General features: G+C 52.2%; 1 protein-coding gene across 1 annotated transcript; it reads left to right on the top strand.

Annotated features, from left to right (window-relative positions):
- Window positions 1-1150: 1150 nt before the first annotated feature.
- On the top strand, window positions 1151-20026 carry STRA6 (signaling receptor and transporter of retinol STRA6). Its single transcript, XM_033070857.1, has 18 exons — window positions 1151-1165; window positions 5096-5239; window positions 6486-6564; window positions 6965-7050; window positions 7431-7570; window positions 8846-9012; window positions 9391-9513; window positions 10490-10557; window positions 10635-10711; window positions 10970-11031; window positions 11921-12101; window positions 13402-13477; window positions 14230-14363; window positions 15482-15599; window positions 16513-16614; window positions 17126-17289; window positions 18034-18171; window positions 19107-20026. The coding sequence occupies exons 2-18, from the start codon at window positions 5118-5120 to the stop codon at window positions 19283-19285; spliced, it is 2016 nt and encodes a 671-aa protein (XP_032926748.1). The 5' UTR covers window positions 1151-1165; window positions 5096-5117; the 3' UTR covers window positions 19286-20026.
- The last annotated feature ends 813 nt before the right edge of the window (window positions 20027-20839 follow it).

The following is a 20839-nucleotide window of genomic DNA, read 5'->3' as shown; positions in this document are numbered from 1 at the left end:
TATGGGAATGTCCCAGCCCCTGTGGGATCATCCCAATCCCTGTGTGTGGGATCACCCCAACCCCTGTGTTCCCCCTTCCATTTGGGTTTGGCCCCAAATTCCCCAAAAAAATCCCAATAAAACCTCGGGATTTGGGGAAAGAATCAGGTTCAGCTCCCCCTGTGCTGCCTCCTTTCATCCCAGGGGGATTTGGCCCCAAATTCCTAAAAAATCCCAATAAAATCCCTCGGGATTTGGGGAAAGGACTGGGCTCAGCTCCCCCTAGGTTTGATCCCAGCAGGAATTAGGGATGTTCCCATCCCAATCCCTGTGGGATCATCCCAACCCTTGCATTTCCCCCTCCGTTCCAGGGAGGTTTGGCCCCAAATTCCCAAAAAATCCCAATAAAACCTCATGAATTGGGGAAAGGATCAGGCTCAGTTTTGTGCATCCCGATCCCTGCACCTCCCCTTCCATCCCATGGAGATTTTCCCCCAAATTCCCAATAAACCCAAATAAATCCCAATAAATTCGTGGGATTTGAGGGAAGGATCAGGCTCAGCTCCCTCTGCACTTCCCTTTCCATCCCAGGGGGTTTTCTCCCAAATTCCCGAAAAATCCCAATACATTTGTAGGATTTTGGTAAAGGATCGGTCTCATCTCCCCCTGCACTTCCCCCTCCATTCCAGGGGGATTTGCCCCCAAATTCCCAAAAAATCCCAGGGAAACCTCGGGATTTTCAGGATTTGGGGAAAGGATCAGGCTCAGTTTCGTGCATCCCGATCCCTTGCACTTCCCCTTCCATCCCAAGCAATATTTTCACTAAATTCCCAATAAATCCCAATAAATTTGTGGGTTTTGGGGGAAGGATCAGGCTCAGCTCCCACTGCTCTCCATCCCAAAAGCTCCCATCCCATTCCCGCCGCTCCCAGTCCATGCCAGCAGCTCCCAAATCCCGGGAAAAGCTCGGAGCCGCCTCCTCCCCCCAGAGGAGCTGAAATCCCTAAAGCCCCGCGGGTGGCCCCGAGCCATGGCAGGGATAAAGTTCCCAAAGTTTTCCCGAAGTTCCCAAAGTTCCCGGAGGACTTTCCGGAGCTTCCTGAGCTCGCCCCCCGAATTCCAGAGGGAATTCCAGAGGGAATTCGAGGCGCGGCCGGAAGGGAGGGAAGAAGGAAGGAAGGAAAAGGTAACTTGGATTTGGGATTTTTCCTTCTTTTCCCTCCCCCTTTTGTGGTGTTTTGTTTCTCTCTGCTCGGAGCTCCGGGGTGGGAATTCGGGATCAAATCCTGCCCGGTGGGCGCGGGAATTCCCAAAAATCCCCGCGTCCCCTTCCCCTGGGGGCTCCGGAATCCCAGAATCAGGGAAATCCCAAAAATCCCAAATTCCGGCCCCCAGTAGGGATTTCATCTCCGGCTTTTGCTTACCTGGGGGACGCAGAATCCCAGCATCAGGTTTGGGGGTTGTGGGAATGGGGGAGCCGCAGGGATTCGGAGCTGGGATCAGGAATGGGGCTGGGAAAAAGGGTCCCATGAACTCCTCAATGCCTTGGGATGAGCCCATCTCAGTTCATCCCGGTATTCCCACAGCTCTTTTGGGATCGTTTTGGGGCTGGATGGCTGAGTTTGGGCAGGGCTGGACCAGGATTCACAAATCCCAAACCCCATTCCCAGCTCTCAAACTCCTTTCCCAAATCCCAAACCTCATTCCCAGCTCCAAAACCTCATTCCCAAATCCCAAACCCCATTCTCAACTCCCAAACCCCATTCCCAAATCCCAAACTCCTTTCCCAAATCCCAAACCCCATTCCCAGTTTTTAAACCCCTTTCTCAAATCCCAAACCCCATTCCCAGTTCCCAAATACCATCCCCAGTTCCCAAACCCCATTCCCAGCTCCCAAACCCCATTCCCAGTTTTTAAACCCCTTTCTCAAATCCCAAACCCATTGTTGGGATTTGCAGGGATCAGGAATGGGAACGGAATTAAAAGAATTCCGGATAATCCCAAGCGCTCCCAAACTATTTTTTTAGGATAATTTTGGGGTTGGATCTGGGAATTTGGGGTCTTTTGGGGTGGTGCTGGAGCGGGATCAGTTCTGAAATCCTTCTGTAGGATTTGCCAGGATCAGGAATAGGAATTAGAGGAAATTCAGATGATCCCAAGCCACCGGTCCCAGCATTCCCTGGAAAATCTTGGAATGAAATCTTGATTGCTTCTACGGAAAAATGGGATTGGGGTCTGGGAACTCCCTCCTGGTTCCCCTTCCCAGATTTATTTCCAGAACTGGGAGTTCCCTCCTGGATCCCCTTCCCAGTTTTATTCCAGGAATTGGGAATTCTTGATCCCATTCCCAGTTTTATTCCAGAAGCTGGGAATTTCCTCCTGGATCCCATTCTTGGATTTATTCCTGGAGCTGGGAATTCTGGTTCCCATTCCCAGATTTATTCCAGGAATTGGGAATTCCCTTCTGGATCCCTTTTCCCATTCCCAGTTTTATTCCTGGAGCTTGGAATTCCCTCCTGGATCCCATTCCCAGATTTTTTCCTGGATCTGGGAATTCCTTCCTGGATCCCATTTCCAGTTTTATTCCTGGAATTGCAAATTCCCTCCCAGATCCCATTCCCAGATTTATTTCAGGAATTGGAAATTCTTGATCCCATTCCCGGATTTATCCCAGGAGCTGGGAATTCCCTCCTGGATCCCATTCCCAGATTTATTCCAGAAACTGGGAATTCCCTTCCAGATCCCATTCCTGGATTTATTCTCAGAATTGGGAATTCCCTCCTGGATCCCTTCCTGGAGCTGGGAATTCCCTCCTGGATCCCACTTGCAGATTTTTTCCTGGATCTGGGAATTCCCTCCCGGATTTTTTCCTGGATCTGGGAATTCCTTCCTGGATCCCACTCCCGGATTTTTCCTGGGATCCAGGATTCCCGGCAGATGGGGAATGAGCAATGAGGGATGGGCAGGAGTTTCCATGGAGCCCGGAGAGGTCACAGAGAGGAGCAGAGGGATCGGATTCCAAAGAAAATCCAGGAGCTGGGATGGGCCCGGCCGGGAACGCGGATCCCGCTGGGATTTTGCCGCGCCCACCGGGTTTTTTGGGGGGGAATTTTTGGGATTTTTTTTAGGATTTTCAGGAAGGAGCTCCGGGATCTGATTCCATGTGCAGGGACAATTCTCGTTAGCCTGTGGTGCTCCAGAGGCCAGAAAATCGGGAATGAACCATTCCCTGTGCCAGGAAATCGGGAACTCCCAAACCCCATTCCCAAATCCCAAACCCCATTCCCAAATCCCAAACCCCATTCCCAAATCCCAAACCCCATTCCCAAATCCCAACCCCATTCCCAGTTCCCAAACCCCATTCCCAAATCCCAAACCCCATTCCCAGTTCCCAAACCCCATTCCCAAATCCCAAACCCCATTCCCAGTTCCCAAACCCCATTCCCAAATCCCAAACCCCATTCCCAGTTCCCAAACTCTGTTCCCAAATCCCGAACATCGTTCCCACATCCTAAACCTGGGATGGGTTTTGGGATGGGATCTGGGATTGCTGGGATCCCAAACTGGGATTGGGATGGCTGGGATTTGGGATCACTGGGATTTGGGATGGGGTTTGGGATTTGTGGGATCCCAGACTGGGATTTGGGATTGCTGGGATTTGGGATCTGGGATTGCTGAGATCCCAAACTGGGATGGGGTCTGGGGTCAGATGTGGGATGGGATCTGGTGGCTGTGGTGACAAGTGGTGACAGTGCCACTGATGTGTGGCAGCTGCGGGGATCCCTTGGATCAATCCCAACCCCAATCCCACCCCAATCCCGGTCCCGAGGGAATTCCACCCCTGACTATCCCCATCATCTCTGGGGACATTGGGGACATCCCCGAGCCGTGTCCCCAAATCCTGGAGTGTCCCCAAATCCCAGGATATCCCCAGATCTCAGGATGTCCCCAAATCCCGGGATGTCCCCAAGGTCCCGGGTGTCCCCAATCCCCGCAGGTGACATTTGGGGACATTCCGGGTTCGTGCCGGAATTCCCTGCCCGGCGCCGCTCCCGCCCCTCCCCGGCCTTTGCGACCTTTGCGCCGCTTTTCCAGCCCTAAAAATTCCTCGGAAAACCCAAACAAAGGCTGCGAGCGGCTCCGGGATCATCCCTCGGGATCGTCCCTCCCCCGGCTCCTCAGAAAACTTGGAATTCTGCCGGGATTTTGGGATCAAACCTGCCGGCAGAGGCACCTCCAGCCCGCTTTTCCCTGTGCTTTTCCATTTTTCCCAGCCTTTCTCCCACTTTTCCTGGCGTTTCCCCCGTTTTTCCAGCCCCATTCCTCTTTTCCTGGTGCTTTTACCTGTCTTTCCCCCTCTTTTCCTGGGGTTTTCCGCACTTTACCCAGCTTCTCTCCTGCTTTTCCCAGTACTTTTCCCGCTTTTCTCGGAGTTTTTCTCACTTTTCCAGCCCCCATCCCAGTTTTCTCAGAGTTTTCCCCACTTTTCCAACCCTCATCCCACTTTTCCCAGAGTTTTCCCCACTTTTCCAACCTCCATCCCACTTTTCACAGCATTTTCCTCACTTTTCCTGTGGTTTTTCCCACATTTCCCGGCATTTTTGCCACTTTTCCCAGTATTTCCCCCACTTTTCCCGGTGTTTTCTCCACTTTTCTCGGTGTTTTCCCCACTTTTCCTGGTGTTTTCCCCACTTTTCCCAGCATTTTCCCATCTTTCCTGGCATTTTCCCCACTTTTCCCGGTATTTCCCCCATTTTTCCCAGTGTTTTTCCCGCTTTTCTCGGTGTTTTTCCGCATTTCCCAGCATTTTCCTCACTTTTCCTGCTGTTTTCTTCACTTTTCTCGGTGTTTTTTCCACTTTTCCCAGCATTTCCCCACTTTTCCCAGCATTTCCCCACTTTTCCTGGCATTTTCCTCACTTTTCCTGGCATTTTTCCCACTTTTTCCGGTGTTTCCCCCTCTTTTCTGGGTGTTTTTCCCACTTTTCCCGGCATTTTCCCCACTTTTCCCGGTATTTCCTATAATTTTCCTGGTGTTCCCTTCACTTTTCCTGGTGTTTCCTTCACTTTTCCTGGTGTTTCCTTCACTTTTCCCAGCGTTTTTCCCACTTTTCCAGCCCAGAGGGGGAGGGGGTGCCCATGGCCTCCAACGGCTCCGCTGCAATTCGGGATTCCCCCCTGGAGCCGGGAATTTTCCTGGATGAGGATCTGGGATCTGACTGGTACATCTACGAATCCACAGAATCCACGCCCCAGGATGAGTGAGTGTCCCCAAAAGTGTCCCCAAAGTGTCCCCTTCCCATGGAGCAAACCCTGGAATTCTGACCCCTCTGAAAATCCTGGAATTCTTGGTCATTCTCTGATTTATTCCCAGATTTTTTTGGGCCCTGGAATTTTTGGGGCTGGCCCCATCATTCCCAGATTTATTCCCAGATTTTAAAAATCCTGGAATTTTTGGTCATTCCATGATTTATTCCCAGATTTTTGGCCCTCTTAAAAATCCTGGAATTTTGGGGGCTGTCCCCATCCTTCTCTGATTTATTCCTGGATTTTTTTGGGCCTGGAATTTTTGGGGTTGGCCCAGTCATTCCCAGATTTATTCCTGGATTTTTCACCCTGGAATTTTTGGAATCAGTCTCATCATTACTAGATTTATTTCCAGATCTTTTGAGGCTGGAATTCTTGGGGCTGGCCACATCATTCCTTGTTTTATTCCCAGATTTTAAAAATCCTGGGATTTTTGGGACTTACCGCTTCCTTCCCAGATTTTTCCCCATCATTCCCTGATTTATTCCTGGATTTTTGGCCCTGGAATTTTTGGGGCTGGCCCCATCATTCCCAGATTTCTTCTCATCATTCCCAGATTTATTCCTGGATTTTTGGCCCTGGAATTTTTGGGGCTGGCCCCATCATTCCCAGATTTCTTCTCATCATTCCCAGATTTATTCCTGGATTTTTGGCCCTGGAATTTTTGGGGCCAGCCTCGTCATTCCCAGATTTATTCCAGGGTTTTTGTCCCCTTTGAAAATCCTAGGATTTTGTGTCCTGGTTAAATTCCCTTTCACAAGGATGAGAGGATTCCCATAGGGAAAATCCCGATCCCAGCACCATTTGGGGACAGCAGGAATTTTTGGGATGCCTGGAAAATCCCAATTTTCCTCTGGCATCTTTCCCTGCTCTCATCCCATTGGAACTGTGGTGTTTGGGAAGGGCTTGGATGGGGTTTTCCCTATAAATCATGGGATTTAGGGGTTTTCCATGGGGATTTATGGGATTCAGGGGTTTTCCCTAAAAATTACGGGATTCAGGGATTCCCACTGGGGTTTTATGGGACTCAGGGTTTTTTCCAGCCCTTTTAGGGTTAATCCCAAATCTGGGATTTTCCCCATTTTTCCATCATTTTCCTTGGCCCTTTTAGGGTTAAAACCCCACCAAAATCTGGGATTTTTCCCGGTCCTTTCAGGGTTAAAACCCCAGCAAAACCTGAGATTTTTCCCATTTTTCCAGCCTTTTTCCCGACTCGATCCCGGAATGCCACCCCACAATTTCCCCCCGGATGTACCACACCATCATGGCCCCCATTTCCGTGAGTATCCACCCCAAAATCCCCATTCCCACCCCAAAATTCCAGGGAAAAACAAAATAAATTTCCCACATTCCGTTCCCCACAGATTGGATTTCGGGCCGGGCTCCATCTTGGATGAATTTTCCTGCCTAAACAATCCCAGAATTCCCTGAGTTCGGGAATTTAGTTGTCTAGGGGATAAGAACTCGAAAATTCCTCCTGAATCATTCCCAGGAACCTTTTTCCATGGATTTATGGGGTCTCCATGGTGTTCCCATCACTCCCAGGAACCTTTTTCCATGCATTTATGGGGTCTCCCTGGGGTTCGAATCATTCCCTTTTTCCATGGATTTATGGGGTGTCCATGGGGTTCCCACCATTCCCAGGACCCTTTTCCATGGATTTCCCATCCCTTTCCCAGCTGGCCGTGATCCTGGCCTTGTCCTTCCTGGTGAAGCGCCGCCGGCTTTACCGGGACTGCTGGAATGGCGTCCCGGGATTGCTCAGGTAATGGAATTCCCAAAATCCTGCTGTTCCTTCCCTGGAAAAGGCTCAGAATTCCCAAAATCCTGCTGATCTCTAGTTGGAAACATCTCAAAATTCCCAAAATCCCACTGATCCCTCCCTGGAAAGAGCTCAACATTCCCAAAATCCTGCTGATCCCTAGTTGGAAACATCTCGGAATTCCCAAAACCCACTGATCCCTCCCTGGAATGAGCTTCGAATTCCCAAAATTCTGCTGATCCCTCCTTGGGAAAGGCTCAGAATTTCCACACCCCAATGATCCCTCCCTGGAAACATCTTGGAATTCCCGAACCCTGTTGATCCCTCCCTGGAAACATCTCGGAATTTCTGACCCCACTGATCCCTGCCGGGAATCCTCGCAGCCCCGGGAATTTCCTGGAAGAGGACGGGCACCGCGGCCTGGCCGCCGCCGTGTTCGGGATCCTGTTCTCGGCTCTGTGCCAGCTCGTACTGGACAAGGACCCGCTGCCCCTCGCGGCCCCGGCGACCCCCGGAGCCCGCGGTGAGGAACCGGCCCCAGCGCGCTCTTCCGACCCCAAACCCTACACCAACCCCAAACCCTATACTGATCCCAACTATACCGATCCCAAATGCAGCCCTGACCCCAAACACATCGCCGATCCCAAACACAGCCCCAACCCCAAACAGTCCTGATCCCAAACACAATCCTGATCCCAAACGCAATCCTGATCCCAAACACAGCCCCGACCCCAAACACAGACCCGACCCCAAACACAGACCCGATCCCAAACACAGCCCCGACCCCAAACACAGCCCCGACCCTAAACACAGACCCGACCCCAAACACAGTCCCGATCCCAAACACAACACTGATCCCAAACACAGACCCGACCCCAAACACAGACCCGATCCCAAACACAGCCCCGACCCCAAACACAGCCCCGACCCTAAACACAGACCCGACCCCAAACACAACCCCGATCCCAAACACAATCCTGACCACAGACTCAACTCTGATCCCAAACACAAACCCATTCCCAGACTCAATCCTGATCCCAAACACAATCCCGATGCCAAACCCACCACCAATCCCAAACATAATCCCGATCCCAAACCCACCACCAATCCCAAACAATCTCGATCCCAAACCTAACCCCAAACCCAATCCCGGTCCCAAACCCACCACCAATCCCAAACACAATCCCAATCCCAAACACAGTCCTGGGATAGCAATGGAGAATCTCCAGCACCCAAGATAGGAGAACGCATGGCACTCCTGATCCCAGTCCTGATCAGGCTCTCAATCCCAATCCAAATTCTGATCCTGATTCCCATCCTGATCCCGATCCTGATCCTGATCCTGATCCTGGTCTCCATGCCATTCCTGATCCCGATCCTGATCACAGTCATGCTCTCAATCCCGATCCCGATCCTGATCCCAATCAGTGTCTCAATCCTAATCCCAATCCCGATCCTGATCCTGATTCCCATCCTGGTCCCCATGCCAACCCTGATCCCAATTCTAACCCTGATCCCAGTCCTGACCCTGATCCCAATCAGGCTCTCAATCCCGATCCCAATCCCGATCCTGGTCCTAATCAGTTTCTCAATCCCAATCCCGATCCTGATTCCCATCCTGGTCTGCATGCCAATCCGGATCCTGATCCTGATCCCAATCAGGCTCTCAACCCCGATTCCGATCCTGATCCTGGTCCCAGTCAATCTCTCATTCCCAATCCTAATCCCAATCCCAATCCCGATTCCCGTCCTGGTCCCTCTGCCATGCCTGATCCTGACCCTTTTCCCGCTTTCCCAGAGTTCTGGAAGATCCTGGCACTGCTCTACTACCCGGTGTTCTACGCACCCTTGCTGGCCTGCGCCAGCCCCCGGCACCGCCTGGGCTACGCGGCCGGCGCGCTGCTGGCCTGGGCTCACTGCGCCGCCCAGCTGGGCCACCGCCTCCAGTGTCCTCTGGCCACCAAGGTGGGTGGCCCCGAGGTGTCACTGAAGCTTCCTGGGGTGGCCCCAAGCAGCTGTCACCTCCCAGAATGCCACTAAGACGTTGTGGCTCCCTTGTCACCTCCCTGAGTTGCCCTGAGGTGTGGTGGCTCTCTTGTCACCTCCTTGAGTGGCCCTGAGCATTTGTCACCTCCCTGGGGTAACCCTCAGGTGCCTGTGGCTCCCTGGCCAGCTCCCACGTGTCCCTGCAATGTCCCCTGGCTGAAGTGAAGGCACTGACACTGTGTCCCCAGGGCAGTGGCACTGTCCCCATGTCCCCGGAGTGATGGTAGTGTCCCCAGGGGTGGTGGTAGTGCCCCCATGTCCCCAGGAGGGTGGCACTGACCCCTGTCCCCATCCCAGATCCACAGGCTGTACTCCCTGCTGTCCGATGTCCCCATCCTGCTGTCCCTGTCCCTGCTCAGTCTCTGGTACCCGGTGCTGCTCGTGCACAGCCTGCGCCATGGGGACGGCTCGGAGCCGGAGGTACGGACACCGGGAATTCGGGATTGGGAGCGGGAATGGGAACGGGATTGGGGTTGGAAAGGGGAAGGGGAAGGGGAAGGGGAAGGGGAAGGGGAAGGGGAAGGGGAAGGGGAAGGGGAAGGGGAAGGGGAAGGGGAAGGGGAAAGGAATTGGGAATGAGAAAGGGAATGGGAGCGTGAGCGGGATCAGGGCTAGGACTGAGAGACTAATTGGGATCAGGATTGGGATCTGGATCAGGATCAAGGTTGACATGAGGACCAGAATGGGAATCAGGATAAGGATCTGGGTCAGGATTGGGATTAAGAGATTGATTTGGATCAGGGTCAGGATTGGGATCAGGGTTGGCACTGGGACCAGGATGGGAATCAGGATTGAGATCAGGATTGGGATTGAGAAACTGATTTGGATCGAGAAAGTGATTGGGATCAGGATCGGGATCAGCATTGGGATCAGCATTGGGATTGAAAGCTTGATTTGGATTGGGATCAGGATCGTTCCCCTCCCGGTCCCAGCGCTGGGGCTCTCCTTCAATATCCCAGGACTGGCACCAGGAATCCCCACAGGACTGGGATTGAGATCATGATCAGGATCAGGGTTGAGATAGGGACCAGAATTGAGATTGGGTTTGGGATCAGGACCAGGACTGGGTTTGGGATTGGGATCACGACTGGGAGCAGGATCGGGATTGGGATCACCACGCATTCCCCTCCTGGCCCTGGCACTGGGGATTCTCTGTCACTATCCTAGGATTGCATTTGGGATTGGGATCAGGATTGGGATCAGGTTCTTTGCATATTCGCCTCCAGGCCCTGGAGGAATTCCAGGGATATTTGGGAAGGGATTATTCCCACTTTTCCATACTAACATTGCACATTCCATATCCCATCCTGGACTGGGAAATTCCCGTTGGGATATGACCGGGATGAGGGAATGGCCAGGCAAGTTCCACTTCCCCAAATCCATCCATTTTTCCCAGATTCCTGGGAAGGCCTATTACCAGAAGTACCTCAAGGCTGTGCTGTCCAAGCGGGGCCGGAAGGAGAGGTAAGGATGACAGTTCCCATTCCTGGCAAATCCCATTCCCAAAATTCAGGAATGTCACCCTCTCCTACTTCCCACAGCTTGGCCAAGATTGACGAGAGCCCCTGGTCCCGGATCCGCTCCTACCTGCGCTCCTACGTCTACGTTCCCGAGGAAGGTGGGCACCCGGAAAATCCCAGTGGAAGCAGGGAACGATCAGGGTTGGGATTTATAGATCATTCCCAAGATTCCAGGTTGTAAATCCATGGAAAAGGGGAATGATGGGAACCATATGGAGACCCCATAAATCCATGGAAATGGAGAATGATGGGAACCCCATGGAGACCCTACAAATCCATGGAAAAGGAGTCCTGGGAATGGTGGGAATTTCATGGACAACCCCAAATCCCGGCTTCTCTTCTGCTTTTCCCTCCAGGATTCCGGATCCCGCTGAAGTTGGTGGTGTCCCTCACTGTGGCCGTCATCGCCGTCTACCAGGTGACTCTGGGGACATTCCCGGAGCATCCTGGGGGTCACCAGCACACCACTAAAATGCCTTTGGGAATTCCGCACTCCTGAGGCTCATCTGAGCCGTAAATCCCAAAATCATGTGGAATCCCAGCCGTAAATCCCATGGGATCAATTCCATAAATTCTGCAATCTCACGGGATCCAAGCCATAAATGCTACAATCCCACAGGATCCCAGCCATAAATCCCACAATCCTGAGAGACCCGTGCCGTAAATCCTGAAATCCTGCAGGATCCCAAACATTAGTCCTGAAATCCCATGGAATCCAAGCCATAAATGCCAAAATCCTGAGGCATATATCCCTTGGGATCCCTGCCATAAATCCCAAAATCCCACAGGTTCCCAACCATAAATCCTAAAATCTCACGGGATCCCAGCCATAAATTCCACAATCCTATGTAATCCCAACCATAAATCCCACAATCTTCTGGGATTGTAGCCATAAATCCCACAATCCCCTGGGATCTGAGGGGTAAATCCCATAATCCCATGGGATTCCAACCATAAATTCCTCAATCCCCCGGGATCCGTGCTGTAAATCCCATGGGATCACAGCCTTAAGTCCCACAGTCCTGTGGGATCTCAGCCATAACTCCCAAAATCCCATGGGATCTCAGCCATAAATTCTGCAATCCCATGGGATTCCAGCCGTCAATCCCTCAATCCTATGGGATCCCAGCCATAAATCCCGCAATCCCGGGGGATCTGAGCCACAAATCCTGCAGGATCCCAGCCGTAAATCCTGAAATCCTGTGGGATCTGTGCCATAAATCTCACAATCCCGTGGGGTTCCAACCATAAATCCCACAATTCCACAGAATCCCAGCTGTAAATCCCAAAATCTCGTGTCCTCCCAGGTGGCCCTGCTGCTCCTGGTAGCCGTTGTCCCCACGATCCAGATTGTCCGGGCGGGAATGACCAAGGACATGGTGGTGCTGCTGGTCCAGTTCGGATTGGTGCCCTCAGACAACCCGGCTGTGCCGGGGGACATGGAAAAGGAGCTCAGCACCGTCCGGCACTACCTGTGGTCACTGGAAGGTGGGATCCCCGCTGGGGGATTTGGGAATTCTGGAGGGTTCCTGGTCCAGAGAACAGGACTGGGAGGATTCCAGGGGATTTCAGGAAGATTCCTCACCCAGAGGATGGGATGGAGCAGATTCCAGGGGGATTTTTGGAAGAATGGGATGGGGAAGATCCAAGTGGATTTCTTGGAGGATTCCTGGCCTGAAGGACAGGACTGGGAGGATTCCAGGGGGACTTTAGGGAGGATGGGATTGGGGCAGATCCCAGAGGGATTTTGGGAGGATGGGATGGGGCTGATTCCAGGGGGATTTCGGGAGCGGATGGCTGGGATGGGGCTGTGCCAGGCTGGCGCGTGCCAAGGCGGGAAGAGACTCCGGGAAAAGCCATTGGGAAGAGCCGGAGGGAAAAGGCGGCAGATGCTGCAGGCTTGGAAATCTGCTGGAAGCAAACAGATGGGCCCTGGATCCCTGGAGAGTGGAAATCCTTGGATGAAGGATGAAGCAGGAGCAGGGAAGACGGAATAACAGGGATGGGGGATAGCACGGATCAGGGAATAGGGATGAAGGAATAGCAGGGATGGGGGAATTTCACGGATGAGGGAATAAAAAGAATCAGGGAATAGCAGCAATGAGGGAATTCTAGGGATAAAGGAATAGCAGGGATGAGAGAATTTCAAGGATGAGGAAATTTTTTGGATAAAGGGATAGCTGGGATGAGGGAATTCCAGAGATGAAGGAATAGCAGGGATCAGGAAATTCCAGGGATCAGGGATCAGCAGGGATCAGGGAATTCCAGGGATGAGGGAATTCCAGGGATGAAGGATAGTGGGAATGAGGGAATAGGGATAAAGGAATTTCAGGGATGAGAGAACTTCAAGGATGAGGAAATTTTTGGGATAAAGGATCAGTAGGGATGAGGGAATTTCAGGGATCAGGGAATTCCAGGGGTAAAGGATCAACATGGCCACCCCCTCTTTCCCTGGGCTCCCCCCAACTTCCGGGAGATTTCTGTGGCTTTTCCTGGATCCCCAAACCTCTCTCATCCCAGTTTTTTCCCTCCATCCTGCTTTCCCACTGATCCCCTTTTCCCAAGGCCCACATCCCAGCTAGCTCCAGGGATTTTCCCAGATTTCCCTTCCCCTTTTCCCTCCCTCTGTCCCATCCGTCCCCCCTTGGGAGCTGAAGGAGAGACCAACAAAAGGACAGAAACTGAGGCAGGGTACCAATGCCGAGGCCCAATTCCTGCTAAAACCCCATTCTTGGTGTTATTCCTGGGAATTCCCCAAATCCAGGAATGGTTTCCTGTTTTTCCGCAGTGTGTTACATCTGCTCGCTGGTGCTGTGCTGCCTGCTCACCTGCGCCATGCTGCTCCGGAGCCTCGGCATGCACAGGTGGGGCCAGGCCCATTCCCAGAATTCCCGACATTCCCAGCCCCATTCCTGATTTCTCTGTCCTCATTCCTGATGTCCCTATGCCCATTCCCAACATTCCTGTCTCCATTCCCAATGTTCCCGTCCCCATTCCCGGTATTCCCATTCCCAACTTTCCCATCCTCCTTCCCAATATTCGCAGCCTCATTCCCGACATTCCCATCCCCATTCCCAACATTCCCACCCCCATTCCCAATGTCCCCATACCCATTCACAACTTTCCATCCTCATTCTTGCTATTCCCATCCCCCTTCCCGACATTCCAACCCCATTCCCAGTATTCCCATCCCCATTCCGGCTTTCCCCATCCCTATTCCCGGTATTCCCGGCCCCATTCCCAATGTACCCATCCCCATTCCTGACATATCCAGCCCAACCCCCACTATTTCCATTCCCGGTATTCCCATCCCCATTCCTGACATACCCAGCCCTATTCCCAATATTTCCAGTCCCATTCCCACTATTTCCAGCCCCATTCCCAACATTCCAAGCCCCATTCCCAGTATTTCCATCCCCATTCCCAACATTCCGAGCCCCATTCCCAACATTCCAAGCCTCTTTCTCAGCATTCCCAGTCCCATTTCCAACATTCCCACCCCCATTCCTGATGTTCCCACCCCCATTCCTGATGTTCCCATCCCCACTCCCAACATTCCCATCCCCATTCCCGACGTCCCCATTCCCGGACTGGGACGAAGCTGGAATTTTCCCAGGTCCAACCTGCGGGCACTGTACCAGGGCGCTGTGCTGGACGTGTTTTCCAAGGCCCACATCCTGCGACCTTCCCGGGAAGCCGTCGTCTGCTGGATCGCCTTCTCCAGCTTCCAGGCAGCCTTCGCCTGCCTGGGTATGGAATTTTGGGATCATGGGATGGGACATCTCAATTTTCCTAAGGATTAAGTGGGAATTCTGTTTTTGCCGTGTTCCCAGGAGGGTTTTTAGCTCCCTTTCCTGAAACAGGATCTGCTTGGAATTTTGGGAACACAAGATGTTTGGGAATTGGGGAAAACTGAAAAAATAATTAGGAAAATGGTAAAAAACTGGAAAAATTGGATTGAGAATGGGATGGGATGGTGTATGGATAACGGAATTTTGGGATCATGGAATGGGAGATCCCGGTTTTCCTAAGGATTAAGCAGCAATTCCTCATTTTCACCCCATTTCCAGGAGAGTTTTTATCCCTCTTTCCTCAAACGGGATTTGGCAGCAATTTAGGGAACACGGGATGGTTGGGAATTGGGAAAAAACTGAAAAATAATTGGGAAAATTGTAAAAAACAGGAAAAAATGGAAATACTGGGTTGGAAATTCAAAGAGGAGGAAGGGGTGAGATGATGCCTGGGTAACGGAATTTTGGGATCATGGAATGGGAGATCTCGCTTTTCCTAAGGACTAAGAGGCAATTCCCCGTTTTCACCCCATTTCAGGAGGGTTTTTTCCTCCTTTTCTCAAACAAAATCTGACGGAAAATTTGGGAACACCAGATGGTTGGGAATTGGGAGAAAATGGAAATATAATTTGGAAACTCACAAAAAAAAGATTGGGAAACTGGAAAAATTGGGTTGGGGATTTAAAGAGGAGGAATGGATGGGATGACCCCTGGGTCTGGCTGCATCCCAAATATTTGGATGGGAAAAGCTGTGGAATCCTCCGGTCCTTGGCAAATTCCAGGGGCTCCTCATCCCCATCCCAGCCTGGATCATCCTGGGAATGGAGTGGGGGACCCCAAAAAGAGGGAAAATCTTCCTGTCCCCATCCCAGCCTGGATCATCCTGGGAATGGGGTGGGGGACCCCAAAAAGAAAGAAAAATTCTTCATTCCACCCCAAGGAATTGTGGGGAGAATCGCTTAGGAATGCAGGGCTGTTTTGAGGACTTATGGGATTTTGGGGTTTGGGTTTTATGGGATTTGGGGGAGAAGAGCCATTTTCCCATGCTGGATTCCTACTCCATGTCCCCATTCCCAGGTCTCCTGATCCAGCAGATCATTTTCTTCCTCTGCTCTGTGGCCTTCACCTTCCTGGTGGTGATCCCGCTCCAGGCTGGCACCAGCTCCCCGCTCTTCGGGATCATCCGGAACATGTGGTGAGCCCTCAGGAAGGGCTGGGAACTCAAAAAAAGGACCCTGGATGGGCTTGGGATGCTCCATTTGGGATTTTCCAACATGGCTGGAAGTTCCTGCCTGGGGCAGTGCCTTGGGACATTCCCAGTGTTTTGGGACATTCCTGGTGTCCATCCCACTCTTTGGGACCATCAGGAACAGGACCCCCTCAGGAAGGGCTGGAAACCCCAAGGGATGGTCCTGGATGGGTTTGGGATGCTCCATTTGGGGTTTTTCCAACACCATTGGAGGTTCCTGCCTGGGATGGTGTTCCGGGATGTTCCCTGTGTTTTGGGACATTACGGGTGTCCATCATGCTCTTTGGGATCATCCAGAACATGTGGTGAGCTGGAAACCCCAAGGGATGGTACTTCATGGGTTTGGAATGCTCCATTTCGGGTTTTTCCAACACTGATGGAAGTTCTTATCCAGAGTGGTGTCTTGAGACATTCCTGATATTTTGGGACGTTCCTGGTATTTTGGGATGTTTCTGGTATTTTGGGATGCTCCTGGTGTCCATCCTGCTCTTTGGGATCATCTGGAACATGTGATGAGCTGGAAAGGGCTGGAATGGCCCAGGATAGGTTTGGGATGCTCTATTTGGGATTTTTCCAACAAAGCTGGAAGTTCCTGCCTGGGGCAGTGCCTTGGGACTTTCCTGGTTTTTTGGGACTTTCCTGATGTCCATCCCACTCTTTGGGATCTTCTGGAATAAGATCCCTCAGGAAGAGCTGGAAACCCCAAGGGATGGTCCTGGATGGGTTTGGGATGCTTCATTTGGGGTTTTTCCAATACCACTGGAAGTTCCTGCCTGGGGCAGTGCCTTGGGACATTCCCAATATTTTGGAACATTCCCAGTATTTTGGGACATTCCTGGCGTCCATCCCACTCTTCCAGGCCCTTCTGGCTGACCCTGGTGGTGGCCGTGCTCGTGCAGCATCTCCTGGCTCGGTTTCAGTTCCTGGAGCAGCATTCCCTGCAGAAGGAGCTCACCAACAGGTACAGGACACTGCAATCGTCCCCGACTGTCCCCAACTGTCCCCAGGCTGGGTTTGGCAGGAATCCCAGGCTCCCATGGAGGTTCCTCCAGGTGTTCTGGCCTGGATTTTGGTGAGGTGACACCAGCGAGGGTGGCCCTGCTCCACCAAGGCTTGGGGGAGCCCAGATCTCTCGGGATTGGCCAGATGGGGTCGACCACCACTGGCCCTCACTGCGACAGTGTCACCACCCAAGGCTGGGTGACAGAGGGACCCAAGTGTCCCCTGGCATGGCAGCGAGGTTCTCCTGGAGCTAGTGGTCTCCACCCCAATATCCTGAGCCCACATTTTGGCCAATTCCTCAATGTCCAAGGACAAAAGGAGCTCCTGACACTTCTCTGGTGGCCTGGGAGGGTGGTGGCTCCTCCCAGTGGGACAGGGCCACCTCAGCCGGACATGGACGGGGTTGAGAGGCTGGGATGAGCTGGAGTTTTCCCAGGAAGGGCCATCCCATGGATTTGTGGTCCTTGCAGGCGCGCCCTGTACATTGTCACCTTCCTGCTCTTCCCCATCAACGTCCTGGTGGGAGTCCTGGCCGGAGTGTGGCGTGTGGTCATCTCTGGCCTCTACAACGCCATCCACCTGTGCCGGCTGGACATCAGCCTGCTGCAGCGTGGTGTGGAGACCTTCGACCCAGGTGGGGCAGCCAGACATCCCCGTGCCACCGGCAGGGTCCTTGTGCCGTCACGGCAGAGTTGGGATGGGGGCCTGGAGCTGCTGGGATGGAGGGTGGCCTCAAGCATTGGGGTTGGGACACCTGTAGCAGGTGGTTTCTCCTGATTCCTGCTTTTTTTATTCCCAAAAAATGAGTGGTGACCGTTGAGCTTCACCAGTGGTCACCACGTGTCCTGGTGGTTAGAAGAAAGGACCTCAAGGTACCTCAGGGACCTTAGGGGACCTCAGGCCCTCCCCCGTTTTTCCTGCTGGGATTGAGGGTGGTTTGGAAATGGGACGATGGCAGCAGGTGGCTTCCCCAGCTTCCTGTTTGGTCCGTATTTTTATCCCAAAAAATGTGGGATGGCCTTTGGGATTTCACCAGCACTTACCTCGTGTCCTGGGATAAAGGGGAGGGGACCTCAGGCCCTCCTCTGTTTTTCCTGCTGGGGTGGAGGATCGCTTCAAACCCTTGGACATGGAACACCCGGAGCAGGAGGTGCCAGATGGGTCCAACTTTTTATCCCAAAAGAAGTGGGATGAGCTTTGGGGTTTTAGCTCATGTCCAAGAATATAGGTGAGGAGACTTCAGGGGAGCTCAGGGGAGCTCAGGCTGGCCCCTGCTTTTCCTGCTGGGATTGCAGGAGCCGGGAAGCAGGGCAGGATCCCTCCCTGGGCTCCAGGAATGAGGAATGCTGTCCCTGTTGAGCCTGCGGTGTCCCTGCAGGGTACCACACCTACTGCCACTACCTGAAGGTGGAGGTGAGCCAGTGCCACCCACTGCTGAGAGCCTTCTGCTCCCTGCTGCTCCAGCCTGGCCGGAACAAGCCACCAGCAGCGCCCCGGGACACACACCTGGAGGAAGGTGGGACCTGGGGACACTGGGGGACCAGGGAAAGGGACAGGATGAGGAGTCCTTGATGTCATTGCTGGTTGGTGTGGGGATGGCTCCAATCCTCCATTCATCCATCATCCATCCATCCATCATCCATCATCCATCCTTTCATCATCCATCCATCATCCACCCATTCATCCAATCATCATTCATCATCCATCCATCCATCATCGATCCATCATCCATCCATCCATCCATCCATCCATCCATCCATCCATCCATCATCCATCATCCATCCATCATCCATCCATCCATTATCCATCATCCATCATCCATCATCCATCCATCCATCATCCATCATCCATCATCCATCCATCCATTATCCATCATCCATCCATCCATCCATCCATCATCCATCCATCCATCCATCATCCATCCATCATCCATCCATCCATCCATCCATCCATCCATCCATCATCCATCCATCCATCCATCCATCCATCCATCCATCATCCATCATCCATCATCTATCATCCATCTATCATCCATCATCCATCCATCCATCATCCATCCTCCATCCACCCAAGGACTCATCCCATTTCAGGGTTTGGATGGGGCTCTTTGGGGTGTGGTTGGATCTTGGTGGCTCCAGGGAAATGGAGCTGGGCCTGGAATCTGGGAATCCTGGGATGCTTTGGGGTGGGATGGACCTTAAACCCATCCAGGGACCCCTCCCACTGTCCCAGGCCGCTCCAACTTTTTCTTGGACACTTCCATTCATCCAGGGGTAGCCACAGCTTCTCTGGGAATTCCATCCCAGCCAGGAAATCTTTCTCAACCTCCCCCCAGTCTCCCATATCCAGGCAGGAACCCATCCCTCTGTACCTCATCCCAATCCCTGTCCTGCTCTCCTGAGCTTTTCCAGGTCCTGAATCCTTTCCCTGCTGCTCCCTGTCTCCTTCCAGGCCTCCAGCTGATGCATCCCAAGCATCCAGCTCCAGGAAAAGCACGGATCCAGCGGATCCGGGCGCGCTGGTGGGTGGCCTACACGCTCCTGCACAACCCCTCGCTGACCGCTTCCCGAAAAACCGCGCTGGCCGATCCCGCGGCCAACGGCGCCCAGCTGGGCATTCCCAGGCCCTGAATTCCCCGGAATCCCACCCCCCATCCCATCCCATCCCCGTCTCCCCCAGTGGGATTTTCAGGCCCTTCCCACCCCCCTTTCCATCCTCTGGACTTTCTCCAAGGGTTTATCCTGAAATCCGTGCTGAACCAGTCCTGAGGTGACACCTCTGAGCCCGGCCTGGAGCCGAGCCAAGGAAAACATTCCCAAAAATATTTTGGGATTCACTCCTGCAAACGAGCCAGTTCTCAGCAGCTTTTCCAACATGGCACAACTCCCAAAAAACTGGGACAGGATCGTGGGGGCATCCTCAGCCAGCTGAAGGAATTCTCAACCACCAGGAATTACCCCTGGGACAAAATTCCCATTCCCAGCTTCTCCCTTCCCTATCCCGGTTCCATCTGGACCCTGCATCTGCTCCCAGGATGTTTTTTCCCCCAATTCATGAAGGATCAAATCCCCCCCTGCTCTCTGTCCTCTACCGTTCTGAAATTCGTGGCAATCCCGCGGTTTTCCGGGGCTGGGATCCATGGAAAGCCTCCCTGGGAAGGAGAATAAACAGATGCCTCATCCCTAACCCCAAACGTGCATTCTCCTTGGATATTCCCAGTTCCAGTGGGATTTGGGACCATCCCAGACCCCACTCCAGGGAATGGTTGGGATGACCTCGCCCAGTAGAGATTTTGGGGATCTGCTGCAGTTGGGAATGTCAGGATCCAATCCGTGATCCCCCTTTAGGGCGGTTTTAGGGGAAATCCCAAGGTTTGGGAAAGGCCCAAAACCACAGCTTTGGGAATGGGGAATTTTGGGGATAAAAACCAACGGAGTGGGAACAAGGTGGTGCTGGATCACCTCCTCCTGCTCTTAAATCCCACAATTCCCAACATTTTGGGCTGGAATGAGCAGGTTCCTGGTGGCTCCTTTCACCCCAAACACCCCAAGATCCCTTCCCTTGGGAATTCTCCTCCCACCCCACACCCCTAAAATACTTTAAAATATCCCTTTAAAAATCCCTTTAGAAATCCTTTTTCGAAATCCTTAAATCCCTTTTTAAAATCCCTTTAAAATCCCAAAATTCCCTTCTAAAAAAACCTTTAAAAATCCCTAAAATCCCCTTTTAAAATCCCCTTAAAAATCCCTAAAATCCCTTTCAAAATCCCTTTTAAAATCCCTAACATACCTTAAGATATCCCTTTAAAAATCCCTTTAAAAATTCCCTTTTAAAATCTCTAAAATCCCATGAAAAATCCCCTTCAAAATCCCAAAATTACCTTTTAAAAGTCCCTTTAAAAATCCCTTTAAAATCCCTAAAATCCCTTTTTAAAAAAAAACCTTAAAAAAACCCTTAAAATACCTTAAAATATCGCTTTTAAAAATCCCTTACAAATCCCAAATTTCCCTTTTAAAAATCCCTTAAAAATCCCTAAAATCCCTTTCAAAAATCCCTTTAAAATCCCAAAAATCCGTTTAAAAATCCCAAAAATCCGTGGCTGCTCCACAGGCGGGGCTGAATTTCCACAGTCCCACCCAAGGCTCCCTGGAGATCCATGGAATTTACGGGATTTCTGGGATAGC

The sequence above is a fragment of the Catharus ustulatus genome, chromosome 12 (genome assembly GCF_009819885.2).
Source record: "Catharus ustulatus isolate bCatUst1 chromosome 12, bCatUst1.pri.v2, whole genome shotgun sequence".
NCBI lineage: Eukaryota > Metazoa > Chordata > Aves > Passeriformes > Turdidae > Catharus > Catharus ustulatus.
This window is presented reverse-complemented; position numbering and strand designations above follow the sequence as displayed.